This window comes from Rhizopus microsporus (genome assembly GCF_002708625.1).
Source record: "Rhizopus microsporus ATCC 52813 unplaced genomic scaffold scaffold_6, whole genome shotgun sequence".
Classification (NCBI taxonomy): Eukaryota; Fungi; Mucoromycota; class Mucoromycetes; order Mucorales; family Rhizopodaceae; genus Rhizopus; species Rhizopus microsporus.
In genome coordinates, this window is record NW_019671921.1 from 510282 (window position 1) to 525587 (window position 15306).

At 36.2% G+C, this 15306-nt stretch overlaps 5 protein-coding genes across 5 annotated transcripts; 2 read left to right on the forward strand and 3 right to left on the reverse strand.

Moving 5' to 3' along the window:
- Positions 1–783: 783 nt before the first annotated feature.
- RHIMIDRAFT_236598 (uncharacterized protein) lies at positions 784–1254 on the forward strand (the record flags this gene model as incomplete). The annotated part of the gene is made up of 1 exon (XM_023608588.1): positions 784–1254. The coding sequence occupies one exon, from the start codon at positions 784–786 to the stop codon at positions 1252–1254; it is 471 nt and encodes a 156-aa protein (XP_023467252.1).
- An 829-nt stretch (positions 1255–2083) lies between these two features.
- Positions 2084–3610, reverse strand: RHIMIDRAFT_121413 (HMG-box). Its single transcript, XM_023605411.1, has 5 exons — positions 3526–3610; positions 3318–3471; positions 2596–3225; positions 2337–2543; positions 2084–2278 (listed from the first exon to the last, which is right to left on the reverse strand). The coding sequence occupies exons 2-4, from the start codon at positions 3450–3452 to the stop codon at positions 2433–2435; spliced, it is 876 nt and encodes a 291-aa protein (XP_023467253.1). The 5' UTR covers positions 3453–3471; positions 3526–3610; the 3' UTR covers positions 2084–2278; positions 2337–2432.
- A 640-nt stretch (positions 3611–4250) lies between these two features.
- On the reverse strand, positions 4251–6919 carry RHIMIDRAFT_279706 (putative ATP-dependent RNA helicase DDX41-like protein). The gene is made up of 11 exons (XM_023612862.1): positions 6833–6919; positions 6551–6773; positions 6363–6492; positions 6100–6309; positions 5891–6044; positions 5701–5837; positions 5485–5647; positions 5223–5426; positions 5075–5171; positions 4876–5025; positions 4251–4825 (listed from the first exon to the last, which is right to left on the reverse strand). Exons 1-11 carry the CDS (start codon positions 6845–6847, stop codon positions 4518–4520), a joined length of 1791 nt encoding a protein of 596 aa, XP_023467254.1. The 5' UTR covers positions 6848–6919; the 3' UTR covers positions 4251–4517.
- A 3711-nt stretch (positions 6920–10630) lies between these two features.
- On the forward strand, positions 10631–12016 carry RHIMIDRAFT_287379 (mitochondrial carrier; the record flags this gene model as incomplete). Its single annotated transcript, XM_023613467.1, has 6 exons — positions 10631–10735; positions 10792–10844; positions 10892–11043; positions 11098–11336; positions 11419–11515; positions 11568–12016. The coding sequence occupies 6 exons, from the start codon at positions 10631–10633 to the stop codon at positions 12014–12016; spliced, it is 1095 nt and encodes a 364-aa protein (XP_023467255.1).
- A 152-nt stretch (positions 12017–12168) lies between these two features.
- Positions 12169–15269, reverse strand: RHIMIDRAFT_236602 (Zn-dependent exopeptidase; the record flags this gene model as incomplete). Its single annotated transcript, XM_023608589.1, has 11 exons — positions 12169–12893; positions 12944–13143; positions 13201–13373; positions 13423–14040; positions 14091–14123; positions 14178–14195; positions 14248–14379; positions 14438–14740; positions 14791–15063; positions 15115–15191; positions 15248–15269. 11 exons carry the CDS (start codon positions 15267–15269, stop codon positions 12169–12171), a joined length of 2574 nt encoding a protein of 857 aa, XP_023467256.1.
- Between the last annotated feature and the right edge of the window lie 37 nt (positions 15270–15306).

Genomic DNA, 15306 nt, shown 5'->3' on the forward strand with positions numbered 1-15306 from the left:
TTTTTTTTCTAGACATAGATAAGTAACAGTTATCCTATACCAAATATGTTTATCATTTACGATTAAAGATATTTTATTTATTTATAAAATACAATGGTTATAAAGGGCACGTGATGTTTTTAGTACATCGTTTTTGCCTAGGCCAGTTTGTTGAACATGAAGTATCAATTAAAAAAGAATAAAGACTAGAATTAACCAGACTAAAAGATATATGTCGATTGACTTTATTAAGGACGAGTATTTATACTAAATGTGAGACACTCTTCAACTGAGATCGTAAGACGTTTCATAGAGGCTTATGAATGACAATTGAGGCAATGAGCGAGTTAGGACGAATCGGGTGCTTTGACAAGACGATGGTCCCTAATAACAATAATGGATCAGAGTTATTGGATATGCGTACCTTAAAACCCAGTTCCTGGTAATTAGCTTAAATAATGATCTGCACAGTTGTTTCAAAGTAACAAGCTGAAGCCGAATAATCGCCAGTTATTGTTTCATATGTGGTAGTCCAAAATGATCTGGTTTGAGGGGAACGCAGTTTATGGATGGGAAGCTTATTTAAAAGGAAGGATAGGGAATTCATCATAGTCTTCGGTATTTGTAGACGGTAATGCATATCGAGACAGTAGACGAATGGCTGCCCGATTATAAAGCTGCTCATCTTCTTCGTCGTCTACTGTCTCGATATGCATTACCGTCTACAAATATCGGAGACTATGATGAATTCCCTATCCTTCCTTTTAAATAAGTTTACCATCCGTAAACTGCACTCCTAGTCAAATGGCTGCTGCTTGCACCTTCAGTGTCCGTTCTGCCAATCATGGCTACAAGTTCTTATACCTACCTCTACGCCGCCGCCTTACTATAGGTAAGCTACGCCCTCGTATGCGACAACTGAACATCAACACCCACCGTGTTCTCAACATCTATTATCCCGGTCGCCATCTTGTCGCCCTACTAGTCCATAATGACTATGGAGTTGAACTCTATTCACAATTAAAAAAATTTAAGATCTCCGTACAGGATGATTACGATCCTTTAGATTCCTCGAATCTTCGTGATCCCGATTACGACTACTGGGACGAAGCGAACATGACGTGCACCGTGCGTGGCCTGTTTACCTATCATATCCTTCATGCTTTCAGTTACCTTAAAGGTCCTGTTAAGCAGACTATAGCCGATTTCTTCGCTAGCAAAGGATATATTGATCGTAATGAATTCTCTGAGCTCTTTTCCGCCAAACAGACATGAGCTCTACTTCCTGTTCTCTCAATAGCCTCACTTCCTGAGATCCACTTCTCGGTCCCTTTCTTCAAGCCACAACATTTTTACCCTCAGACCCAGAGGGGTTTTTAGATACTTCTTTCACTCTTTGAACTGGCCCGGGCAAAATTAGTATAAAAACACTACGTGTCCAATTGGGTTTAATAAATTAAAGATTATTTAATCGTAATGGCATATGAATTGCTTAACACTGATATAATAACCCGCCATACCTTAAATTGCCGCATAAAGATGATGCAAAGGTTGAAGAATAACCAAGTAGTTATCAAAGGGGAAGCAATCTAAATATTACGTACACTAGCCATTAGTACAGCCTAGAAAGACAGATACACAAAGACAGTCAGGGCGAAAGAGAAGAAGGTTAGAGCAAAACTATAATGCTTATGCTAATCGATAATCATACTATCCAATAGAGATCTAATAGCTACTACAAAGAAGTGATGGATATTTATATGCTTTTGTTAGAAACATAACCACACTCCTATAGCTACTCTAGAATTGTCAGCCTGTGTTTATTTCAAGAGTTGTTGACTTGATTGTAATGCACAGATATGCCACACTCTGTTCTTTCTGTCCCGTCATAGGTTTTGATGCTTAATTAGATCAAATGATACTCTTTTATATAATGCTGATTTATTGATCTTTAGAAAGCTCGATGGCAAGTTTTTAGCATTTTGGTAAATTTGGATATACGGCTACTATTTTATGCATTTTTCCCATTTTATATATATATGCCTATATTTTTCTTGTCTTCAATTCTCGGATATTGATGAGTATAATCTATAATAAAATCTTATTCAGTTGAAACTTTATTAAAAAAAAAAAGCAAAGAACTCTCTACAATGAGTAGCTTGTAAAAAGTGGCTATTGTGATGGCTGCTGCTGCTCCTATTTATTATTAATATTATGAAATTAGACATTGTATATATCAATAGAACCATTGCTTGAAGAGCTGTTGGGCTGATCCATATAATAGTCCATTGAGTCGTTTCTTAAATTATTACGATTGTTATTACAACTGCTACTACTACTTCCACTACTATTATTACCATTTGAGCTACAGTCAGCCATGTTGCCACTTGGTAATACTGTGTTAAAATATTCTATAAAAGACATTTATAAATTTAGGCTTTCAATCGGTACACTTACCTGTTACTGCTTGGTGAATTCATCTTCACTCTTTTACGCTGTCTCATTATTCTCTTATTTTCTTCATCTTGTTTACTTTTAAAGTCTGCTAAATAAGCCTGATATTTCTAATCAAATAGAATTAAAACTTGGTATATAAAGGTATGAACATATATGTACTCTATATTCTGGTGTTTGCTTGTATCGATTGAGTGCATCAATATATTCATCTTTAGCTCGCATAGCATTACACTCGTAGACTTGCTTTTCTCTTGCATCTAGTTTTTTCCACTGCTCGCCAACAATCTTTGCAATTTCAGCAAAGGAAAGGTTGTGATCTTTTAACTGGGCTCTTGAATCGTTTGAAAACATAACATAAGCAGAAGGAGGCTTCACAGGGGCATGGATATCGGGCTTTGGGTGTCTTTTATATTTTCTGGTATATCCGTGTAACGATTGATCGCTACTGCTGGTCCCATCCTCTTCGTATTCATCAAATGATGTTTTCCCATTATTGTTTGTATTATTGCTAAAAGAAGAAGATGATTGCATGGATCCATAGCCACTTGAGCTTTCACCGCTCATGTCTTTCTTATTTGCTGTTTCGCTTATTTTTTTATAGTAAAATGGAGGGCGAGGGGAAGGGAATAATAATTTGGTACTCGGATCAACTTGAGGAGGGATAGAGTTGACGATCAATGGCTGATGTTTTGGTATTCCATTCAACGTAGCGATTTCTCTTTGGATAAGCCTTCTGTGCCCTCTTTTAACGTTTAACGCAATTAGGTCTTCTTCCGTTATTTCATAAACCTTCATTTTGTAATATATTTTTTTAGGTTATACATATTTCAGTATAAAATAAAAAACATGACAAAAGGGTACTATGAACAACAATCACTTACAGCTTCCATTGTATCAAAACCTTCTTCGAAAAATATAGGTGCATACTGATCAAGTTGACACTTCTTTAAGAATTCAATCACTTCATTTTCTCTCGATTTTTGGGTGTAATGGTTATTCTGTGTTGTGTATGACATCCTTTCATAATCAATTTCACTATAAACACATATAAGAGAGACAGACTACATTTTCTTATATTTGATTTTTTACGATCAATATAGTCTTGCTCTTCTCCTCCAACAAAAAAAAGTCCCTTTTTATTTTATGCTCTTTTTCTTCCTATTTATTTATCGATAAAAGAAAAAAAAAGAAGGGGAAAAAAAAACGAATTTCAAAAATTTTGTGCAAATTTTTTTTTCGACTTCTCTTCGAATATTCCTTATAAGGGAATAGAACAGTGAAGGATGGTTTCCAGAAGTTTCTTTCTTAAAAAGTAACTCTCCTTATATTTTATCAAATCTAGAATTGAACAAGAGGTTAATAAGCATAAATGGAAGTTGAGGCAAAATAAACAGATTATTTGTCTCATTCATTATTATGACCAGGTTAAATAGAAGGCTTGATCTATTTTAACTTCTGACATCATTTTGTCGATTTCCAAAGAGCTTGTGTCACCTAGAATGAATCAAATATTTAAATGCCCTTGTCAACACACAGGCCAGATTGATCCCCTCTACTAATCATGCCTTCATTTCAAACCTAAAGGCACGACAACATAAAGTTGAGAAATAGCCTAAAAATTAGGCAGACAAGTAGAATTTTCATTAGTCTCACTCTCGTGATATAGTACACACAATACCAAACAGGGGATGATTAAAGTCTACGATCTCATAAAATAAAAAGTTGAATAGGTGTGTCTAGTTTACTTGATCATAGCCAATACTAATAATAAACCATAGAAAGTACATAAAGTGAAAAACTCATTTAATTGTCCCCTAAGTAACATGGTACCAAATAGGCTCCGTTTCTAGCAACAATGCACTATGAACAATAGCCAACGATAATGGTATTTCAGCAAATATATCATTCTCTTTTTTTAATATGAATAGCCTCGAGTTATCTCCTTCCCTATTGATTATAATGCAAACAGCAAGGAGACAGTATGACTTTATTATTGAATTTATTTGTATTCCTTTTCTTTTTTTCGTATTTAGTCTACATACATACAAACTTGTGCAAATCAGCAATAAGCCAAGGTATAATTAAAAGCTACCACCTCCTATATGTCGACTGCTCATAATGGAATTCATTTGCTGTCTTCGCTGTTGCTCTAATTTTGGACAGTCATTAATGCGGTGACCAAGACCGCCACAGAAGGAACATCCTCCTGACAATCCTCCATATTTCTCGGTAGGATCTTCCATAATAGCCAAGAAAGGTGGAATGCGCTGTTTGGCTTCCTTTAGCAAATGCTTCAAGTCTAGTCTTATCTGTTCTGAACAATGCTGATTGATAAAGGTGGTAGCAATACCAGTTTTACCGCTTCGGCCAGTACGACCAATTCTATGAACTATGTGGCATAAGTCATTCTATATATTAGCTTTACTCAAGTTTGCTTACCATAATCTTCGATTTCTTTAGGCATATCAAAGTTAATAACATGTTTAATTTCGGCAAAGTCAAGACCCTTTGATGCTACATCAGTAGCCACAAGCACATCCTTTTTATAGTTTTTGAACGATTGAATAGCATATTCACGTTCCTCTTGTGCTATGGAAGTATAAGCAACAATATGTACATCATTTCATTTAAAGCTTACTTTTGCCGCCATGAATAGCAACGGCTTCCACGCCTTTCAACAGCAGATACTCATGGATATCATCCACATCATTTTTATTTTCAGCAAAGATAAGAACCTAACATTACATGGTTAGAAAAGCTGCTTTTGAGATATGATTGTTACTTACTGGTGGTGGTGTCTTTTGCAGACATTCAAGTAAATATACCATCTTTGCTTCTTGCTTTACATACTCTACTTCTTGAATAACATCCAAGTTGGCTGCGCCGGCTCTTCCTACATTGACTATTATTGGCTTGACTAACGCAGACAATGCAAACTCTTGAATCTTTTTCGGCATGGTTGCTGAATACAGAATAGTTTGACGCTGACTCTATAAAAGATACAGTTCGTTTAGTCTTTTTTAATGGTCATCATTTTTTCAACCACACCTTGAAGTAGGACATAATAGTTCGCACATCCTCTTCAAATCCCATATCAATCATGCGATCGGCTTCATCCATACATAAATATTTACAGTTATCCAAATTGATCTTCTTTTTGTTCAATAAATCTATCAACCGTCCTGGTGTCGCAACTACCATATGAATACCTCTGTAATAGCTTTTAGTTTGTGCATAATTGTTAACGAATGCTTCATTTGTTACCTTTTGAGAACATCATATTGCTCCCTCATATCTATGCCACCAATACACAGTAATGGCCTTAGTTCAGGATATCCTCCCTTGACCAATGCTGCCGCCATAGTGGATAATCCTTCAAATGTTTGTCTTGCTAGTTCTCTCTGTATACAATGAGTGTCTTTTACAAAAAATGTATTCATAAAATACTACTTACAGATGGGCATAAAATCATACCAACAGGTCCCTCACCCTGCGTCAATGGTAGTCTTACTTCCGCTTCCAGTGCAAACATGACTAAAGGCAATGAAAATGACAGTGTCTTGCCAGATCCTGTAAACGCAATACCAATCATGTCACGTCCTTTTAATCTAAAAGACATGTAAGGTATTCTCTCTTTAAGTATTAGTCAATTCATATACTTACGCAACTGGTAATCCTTGTAGTTGGATAGGTGTTGGTTTATCGATCTTTTTTTCCTTTAGATACTTTAAAATTGGTTCAGGGAACTTCATATCTCTGAAATCAGTGATGGGTGGTACTTGATCCTCGCCTTCGACAATAATATGGTACTTGTTGCGTATCCTTTGTTGCTCTTCCACTGGCATTTCTCGAATATATCTTGGAGGCTGCCAACTAAGATGCGCAATTAGGGCATTGTGTTCTTATGATTTTTTGTTCCCACTTACGATGATTTCATCGGTTCGGTATACACTTTGCCAGCTGCAGCTTCTTGTACTGAAACTAAAGCTTTATGACGTGCCTGTGCTTCTTCAATCCTTCTTTCTTCTTCTAATCGCTTCTCTTCTTCAGTTTTCTCTATATAAATCAATAGTAAGTGTATGTGGATTTTTGCATCTGTTTTCGATTAAAGTACCTGGAATGGCATTGGATAATCGTTGTTGAACTGTTTGATCCAACAAACTCATGTTGGCTCTGGGCCCAGCAACATCATTGACTGGTTCGTCTTCTTCTTCTTCGTCATGTTGTCGATAATGACTTGATCGATGGCGTTGTGTGGCATATCTATGAAGCTTTTCTAAACGTCTCTGTTTTAGCGGAACATAAGGAACGTAATCATCGTCTAAATCTTCGAGATGCTGCAAACAATGGTTAGTATGTTTACTTTTTTATAATAGCTCAAGATGTCCTGTCTAACCTGTGCTTCGCTCATTTCAATGAATCAGTAAATTAAAAAAAGGGAAAAAAAAAACTGTATTTTTTTTCTGGCATAATTCACCCAAATAACCCAGCACTGACTGGATTATCCAAATAATTCAAAAAGACAAAGCAGCAGATGAGTGAGAGTAGAGTATATCATTAATTTATATATAATATTCTTTTTCTTTCTCTTAATTTCTTGTCTTTTATATATATATATATATATATATATTTAACTGTGAATCGCTTAAGTATGGTCGTTTTATGATATAGCTACGGTATTTATTTCTTAAGATACGCAACAAGCTTACAATGTATGAAGCTTTACCTATCTTTTCTATAGGAAAAGCTCTGCTCATTCTATCAAGAGGTTAACCTATAGTAAACATAGAACGCTTTTTAAAACAGACACACTATCTAAGCATGTAAATGGGTAACAAGTGAGTTAAAAATATCTTTTACAAGATTGATTGTACAAGCAAAAAAGACATAAATAAGGCAAGAGCAGAAACTAGCAGCAGAAGTTAAACAGTACCAATAAACACAGGAAAATGTTATGAAAGTAATTATAACTCCAAGAGCCAAAGTAGCCTAAAAAGATAGAATTGAATTATATGAAAACCAAAAAGGTTACAAAGAACAGTGAAAGATAAATATATGCTATTTGAATGCAAAGAAGACAAGGCTTACATTTATCAATGTCAGCTTTTGTCTTATGCCGTCAAAAGCATAAGATGGGGCTACTTTCAAGTTAAGGCATGTGCTATCTTTTCCTATAACCAGTATTAGCATTAATATTGAAATATAACTTAATTAATGTAAAAGCAAGCATAGAATATGATAATAGTTTTTATTGGTTCTTAATAACGATTAACTATGAGTAATTTATTTCAAAAGCGTAATAGCCTTACTTTTATCAGGATCCAAGGTTTCGATTGTTCTTTTGAGTGCTTAAAAATAAATGAGAATGAAACAAAGACATAAAGACAAGATAGGTTACAAAGCCTTTTACATTTCATACTTTTTTTTGCCTTATTTTTTCATTGTAAAAACAATTTAAAGTGAATTTCTATTTTTTATTTCATTCAGTTAGAAAGTAATAATAACTACAAAGCACAATATATTAAAACAGACTCTTACATTTAGGCCTTTGGAGGGATATTTCCTGAAATCTGTTGACTTTTTTTATAAATTAAAGAAATAAATATGATCGATGTGATTGTATACAACAAACAATAAGGAAACAAAAAATAAAATAAAATATTTAATTGCATAAAAATTCCAAGAACTACTACTATGAAAGTATCTTAGTTTGCTTCAAGCAATAAACTTTTGCTTTATAATATTCTACTTTTTTGCAACCTGTAAAGTCACGAAAGAGAACAATTCATTTTCTTTGACTAAACTTCTTTAATTTAAGGACTGGTACTCAAAGCTTCTATTTATGAAATATGGGATAGCTGAAAAATGTAACTTAATGTGTAAATTTAAAAAGGAGAGAAAAGCAATTTATATATATATTTTAATCGTTTATTATATATTCTTTAAGACGAAAAGCAGCAGCAGAATTCAAGGTAAAATGGAAAAACAGTTTAATTTGCTAAAATATAGCATTTACGCGAGATATAAAAAAAATTAAAAAGAAAAATTATGTTGCTATACTTAGCTTGCTTTTTATTATTATTTTTTTCTGACAACCAGAGGAAAACTGTAATATTTATCTATTGCCTGAAGGCAATGTAAAAGAAGAGTTAAAGTCTACAATAGAATGTCTGTGTACTGTATTAGCGATAAAACATAATTGTATCGTTATCGTTTTTCTTAGGAACCACATCCCGAAACGTAAAAATAAAAGCCTCGATAGTAAAAACAAACAAACTAGGAAAAAGGCGATAAAGAGAAAATTTATACTTTTAGCATAATTCAATAGAGCAACAAAATATGGTTTGAGCACGTTTAAAATGGAAAGCAACATATCATTACTATGACATATCAATAGTTTTATTCATAAAAGACAATAATCAAACGCTATCGACCATGAAAAGGTGACTTGCAAGGCAGAGTTATTGATATTCGTGGTCTTACTATCTATAATTAAAGCAGCTAGGATCGACTTCTTGGATGCAAGCTAGCAATTCACCACCTCTTCCCTTAATAACGCATTCGCTACTTATGTCAAGGCAATTCTTAGTTTGCCCTTGCGCATAAGATACATTGGTGAGGACACAGAGAGCCATGAAGAGAGCGATAAGAAAGGTAGCAAATGGCTTCATTTTAATTTGGTGAATGATTCTTTACTCCAGTTGCTGATCTTAAGGGGGCTATCCCTTCATCATCTTTGGCATGTGCGCTCTACCCAAATAGTCATTTTTACTTTCTGCTTTATGTTGTATGTCTATTAGACTAGACTAGCCTTCTCTCTGCAGCAGACACTAATTCAAAGGTTGCCTTGATGATCCCGTTCGCTAAAAGTGCTTCGACAAGGAAACGTGCATTTTGTAGTCATGCAAGTCCTATGCAGACTTTATTCTAAAATAGGAAATTAAAAGGCAGCATCTTTCCTTTAGAGCATCGGAATCAAACAGTCCAACAGCTAACGCGAGTAGTCATTACAAAGCAACTAAAAGCTATTATCACTTAAACTGGTACTCAAAGAGTGTGTATTTAATTGGTGAATAGAGAGAGCAAGGCTATTGGAGTAGAAGAGATTGAGAGATCAACAAAACATAGAGAAACGGCCGCATGTTGGTATACATACTTGCAGGAAACGGAAGTGATGAGAAGTTAACTGTTCATATAGCAAAAAAAAAAAAACTATAGGCCGTAGGGTAATTCAGTAGGCTGTAGAATGTCGTCGAGTCTCTGATGGATCGATTACTCGGTAATCCATCCAGCATTTACATTTAACCATACTAAAGAAAAAGCAATTTGTATATAAAGAGGGCTATCTCCGGCCTTGCATGACAGTTTGCCCAGGGTAAATTAAATAAAAGGATGATCAGAAAAGGAATATGATATAAGAAGAGTATTAGGCAGAATAGTTTCGGAGAAGTACACTGTTGAGGATTTTAGATAATAAGAGCAATGATCGACTGCGTGTGCTGGACACAGAAGTTAACTCAGGACGCTTTATAAGCAATGAAGAAGTGTAGGCTTATACTTGGCGCATCGAGAGCAGCGTATTACCAAAAGTGTTTTGTTATAAATAGTGGAAACATGATGCATGACTCCTGGAGCCAAACAGGACCAAGTAGCATTCTTCAAACTATTGGCCATAAAAGAAAAGGTAAAGAAGATGTATCAGCTACTGAAATCGAGGAGTATTGAATGATAAAACAATCTCATTGAAAGTAATCATAGACGGAATATTGTTTCCTAATAAGTGCCTCAAAACTGTTGATACTTTGAACTTTTTTTATAGCCATAAAATGTTACCCAGTGGTACTTAAAAGTCAGGCATGTACCAAGCTTGTCCTAGACTGGGACGAATAAGTGCAATTGTCGCACAGTATTCTAGTGTGCATCAAGAAAATAGGTAGCGGACGATATAATTAACAGATGCATGACATCGACTAACTTGTACTAAAAAAGTAGCTTATACGCTAAACCTTAGTGTATTTTTTCATGAATCATGGAAGAAAACTTGTCATTGTGGCGTAACTTTAAAGCTACTCGTAAGCTGTCACTTCGGAGGCTAAAAGTCACAGCTGTCCGCCCGCCCGCAGACATGGAAAATTGAGTTTGTTGGCCTTTCAATAGTGTCCTTTTCCCTTTTAATATTTTAGTGCAAAAGTATATGAACCAACCACCCGAGCCCGGCAATGCCAGGCAGCAAGCTTTTACTTTTTTGATACCTTCTATTAGTCTTGATGGAAGTTCAAAATACCCTCCTTTTTTCGATGTACGTTTGATTGACAGATAGAAAATAGATAAAATGAGCTTATTCTTTTTTCATAGGCATGTATTGCTGGTGGCATTGGTGGTTCAACTGCTGATTTTATTATGCACAGGTATACAATGAAAGATAAACAATCACTTATTACTCACTCTTATTTAGTGTGGATACAGTCAAAACAAGGTTACAGGGTCAACCCCACAGTAGAATTCAGAAATATACAAGTATGGTTCAAGCATACAAGACTATATTTAAACAAGAAGGCATTATGAGAGGTTTATACGCTGGCGTAACCCCAGCCATGATTGGCTCAAGTAAGAATGTACATTATCTCAACTCTTCTCACTCACCTTCCCCTTTTCACACAGTCCCCGGCACAACACTCTATTTTGCTGTTTACGAAACAACCAAACGCACTCTGAACGAAGCCCATGTGCCTGAAGTGCTGTCTCATTTAGCTGCTGGATCGCTCGGTGATTTGGCTGCATCCGTCATTTATGTTCCTTCAGAAGTGCTAAAAACTAGATTACAACTACAAGGCAGATATAACAATCCACACTTTGTGAGTGGCTACAATTATAGAAATACATGGCATGCAACAAAAATGGTAATTATTATATTTCACATTTGAACAAGTATCTTATCGACCCTGACACTATTCGTTGCATGCGTCACTTGGATATGTATAGATTGTCAAGTATGATGGATTTGGCGCATTATTTCATGGATTTAGAGCAACCATATTACGAGATGTACCGTATTCTGCTATTCAGTTTGCATGCTATGGTAAATTTGAATTGAAAAGAACACAAGAATTATCATTAATATTTCTTGACAGAACAATTTAAAAAGATTGCGCAAAAGAGATATGATCAAGTGCCGATGGGGGTAGACATGATCACTGGATCGTTGGCAGGAGGAATAGCAGGAGCTGTCACTACACCTTTAGATGTTATGAAAACGTTATTACAAACACAATTAAGTGGAAACAGTGGCTCGGGTAGCAGCAAGAAGAAAGCACTAGTGACGACCTCGGCTACATCAAAGCCTATTGTCGTTGATCCGCCCGTGAAGCATTATAATGGAATTATGGAAGGAATGATATGGAATTACAAAAACCAGGGCTTGGCAGGATTGTTTAGAGGCATTGGTCCTAGAGTGTTTTGGACTAGTTTACAAAGTGCCATCATGTTTGTCGTTTACGAACAAGTATTACATCTCCAAGCAGATCTAAGAGAAAAGGGAGACTGGCCACCGTCAAAAGCAGCAGAACGAATCACACTATAAGTAGTATGTCATACCTTCCCCATTTTTCTCTCTTCTCCCTCTCTTTCAGCATAATACCTTGTTTTTCTCTCTTTGTTTATTAGTTTTCTCTGTAATATATAAAATAGAAACACCCACCGAATGTATGCACACATGTATAAAAGGCTTTTATTTTACAATTCCGGTAAAGCGGTCAATAGACTTTTGATAATGCGCTTACCAGCAATAAGATTTAGTAAACGAATACGCTCATTATGCAAGTGAGCTTGATCAGAGGACTGTCCAAAAGGGATATGAACTGCTGGAGCATTGCAGAACTTTTCTAACCATCGTACGGCTGGAATTGATCCACCTTCTCGAATATAAAGAGGCTTCACTTTCCATTCTTTCTCAACTGCCATCTCTACTGCTCTGAAATATTTATTGTTCAAGTCACCAAGCCAGTACTCTGCTACACTTTCAATATTGACGGATATCTTGTTATCTGATTTACAGCTGGCAAATACTTGGTGAACATATTCCGTAAATTGAGAGCATATTTCGGATATCGATTGATCCGGCACTACACGCATGCTTACAGATGCCTTTGCAGTACGAGGAATAATAGTAGGGTTATTGATCGATACGTCTATTTTATGAACAGTTAATGTAGGATATCTCCAACGAGCCATCAATTGCTTTTTTTGTGTTTCTGCGTCCAGTTCCTCATCAACAATTTTCATTTTACATTGTGTTTCTTTATCCGCTTCAGACTCTTTCACTGGACTGGGTGAGGCTATAGTTGAGTGATGGGTTCGAGTACTCGATTGAGCTGTTTTAGAAGTTTTCATCCATTCTACGATTGGACCATATAGTCTTTCTTCTGTTTCAGTTACTGGTCTAACATCTTTATAAAAGTCTACAAGACATGTCAACATATCCTGTATGTATTTTTTTATCTGAACAAACCTGGCACAAGTACTTTCTTATCAGTGTCAACCAACTTTCCAAGCACATGTATTAAGTCAACTAATGGTTCAGAGACAGCTCCACCTTCAACACCTGAGTGTAAATCTGCACGTTGGTTGCAAATGGATACTGTAGCATGTACAACACCTCTTAATCCGTATGTTATACAAGGCACATCCTCTCCTAGCCAGTATGAATTACTTTTTTATCTTGTTTTTTAGTACCCTTAATAAAGCAATGGTAATTACATGACATACCTTAATAAAATCATATCGACATCTTTAAATAAATCCTTATTCTGTTCCACCGCTTCATACAGGCCTATACTTCCACTTTCTTCTTCACCTTCAATCAAGAATACTACATTCACATCCAATTGCCCTTCTTTTAGTAATTCATTTACGGCAAATATACAAGCAAGCATAGGACCCTTTAAGACAAATTAACAGATTGAATAAAACCAATGATTTACACCTTACTTTATTGTCACTTGTGCCTCTTCCATAGAGATAGCCATTCTTGCCTGTTAACTCAAAAGGATCACTACCCCACATGTTTTTCTCATGTTCAACCGCGATCACATCATAGTGTCCATAGATCAGCACGGTAGGCACACGTTTTTGGTCATTGCCTTTGCCGCTAAATCTGCCATACACGAGTGGGTTACGTCCTGAAGCTCCAGGTATCATTCGACTGACAGCACCAAGTTGTTGAAGAACATTCTTTAAGAAGCGAGCTCCTCGTCTACACTCTTCCATGTACCTTGGCATGCCGCTTACCGTTCGGATGGCAACCCACTTTTCTAGAACGTAGAGCATCATATCAGTCGAAGGTGTACCTTGTAGGGTGCCGCTGCTGTACCTCCGCATCATGTCAGCAGGTGCATGGACATTCGAGGAAATATCCCAAAATTTGATAGACTGGTCACTGCTTCCTGAGATCAGGCAATCTTCACGCTCGGTTAAGGATAAGACAATGCCATGGTGTTCTGTCAAAACCTCTTTTAGTTGAAATACCTCGTCCCACAATCGAATTGAACCGTCCGCTGATGCACTGATGAATCCACCTCTTCTCACTGCAATGGCCAATACATCATCCTATAATGAACTTTAGTCTTATAGTCTCTCTCTCTTTCTCATCTACTTACAGTATGTGCAATGACTGATCTGATCATTTGATACTAGCCCATATTAGTCTTTTTCATATTTAAATAATAAATATTCCTTTCTCTTACTGTTTCCAAATCCCATATCTATTTCAGACATTAATATTCAAATAGTCAGGTGAGCGTGTACTACCCGTACCTGAATGTCACCACCTTGTACACCACAAAATAAGTAACCATCTTCGGAAAGAGCAAGAGACAATATGCCCTTGTCCGAATTGCCTTTTAATGTACGCATATGCTGAATGACACCCTGACTGATGGACCATATCTATACATGTTGTATAAGCTCAGCGTTGGTAAAACACTACCGTTCAAGATGTTTTTACCTTCACATTCCCATCACCTGACCCACTGATCAAGACTTCACCTTCCATGTTGGGAACATCTTTTGCATGCAACAGACAATAAACATATCCGTCGTGAGCATTACTAAACACATTCTTCTCTCTGATGACACACTTGATGACATTTTTATCAAGTAGTTCCTGAAGCCTTTCTTCCTCTTCATCTAAATGACCACCCAGTTCAAAGAAGTTAATTGGCTTTCCTTTTCGTCTTCTGGGAGAAGGAGGCACACTGGGTATATCAATTGTATGACCATGCGTCTGAGGATCAGCAAAGTCGTACCACTAACCAAATATAAAACAAGTATGAGGCTATTTTCATCTGATATTGCAACATTAAAAAAACTTGCCTGGATACTTGTATTCTGACTACCAAAGAATAACATGTTGTTTTTATCGGAATAAACTACAGAAAAGATATCTCCAACGTCATGGCAGGATTGAATAAGATAGGCGCATGTCAACGTTTCCGTATTCCAAACTCGAACTGTACCATCCCCTGAGCAACTGAACAAGTACTGCTCGTCTGCAGATAATGTCAATCCTAATACACTTCCTGTATGTCCTCTCAGGATCGTCACTAGTCTGAATGTTTGAAGACACCAAACCTGTAAAGAGGTATAAATATTGGGCTAATAGAGTACACTAGAGTATTTTACATGGATCTTTGAGCTCTGACTTCCGCTAAATAAATAACGTCTACTGTTAACCAATGATAACACTGAATTGTTATCCTCTTGTGATATCGTATGTATACAGCGTGCTGGGTGCGTTGGTCTACTGTTTGACAACTGTGACAGATTGCCTTTAGCATGTGTTAATCAAGTTTTGTTTATTTTGGTATTTTCTCC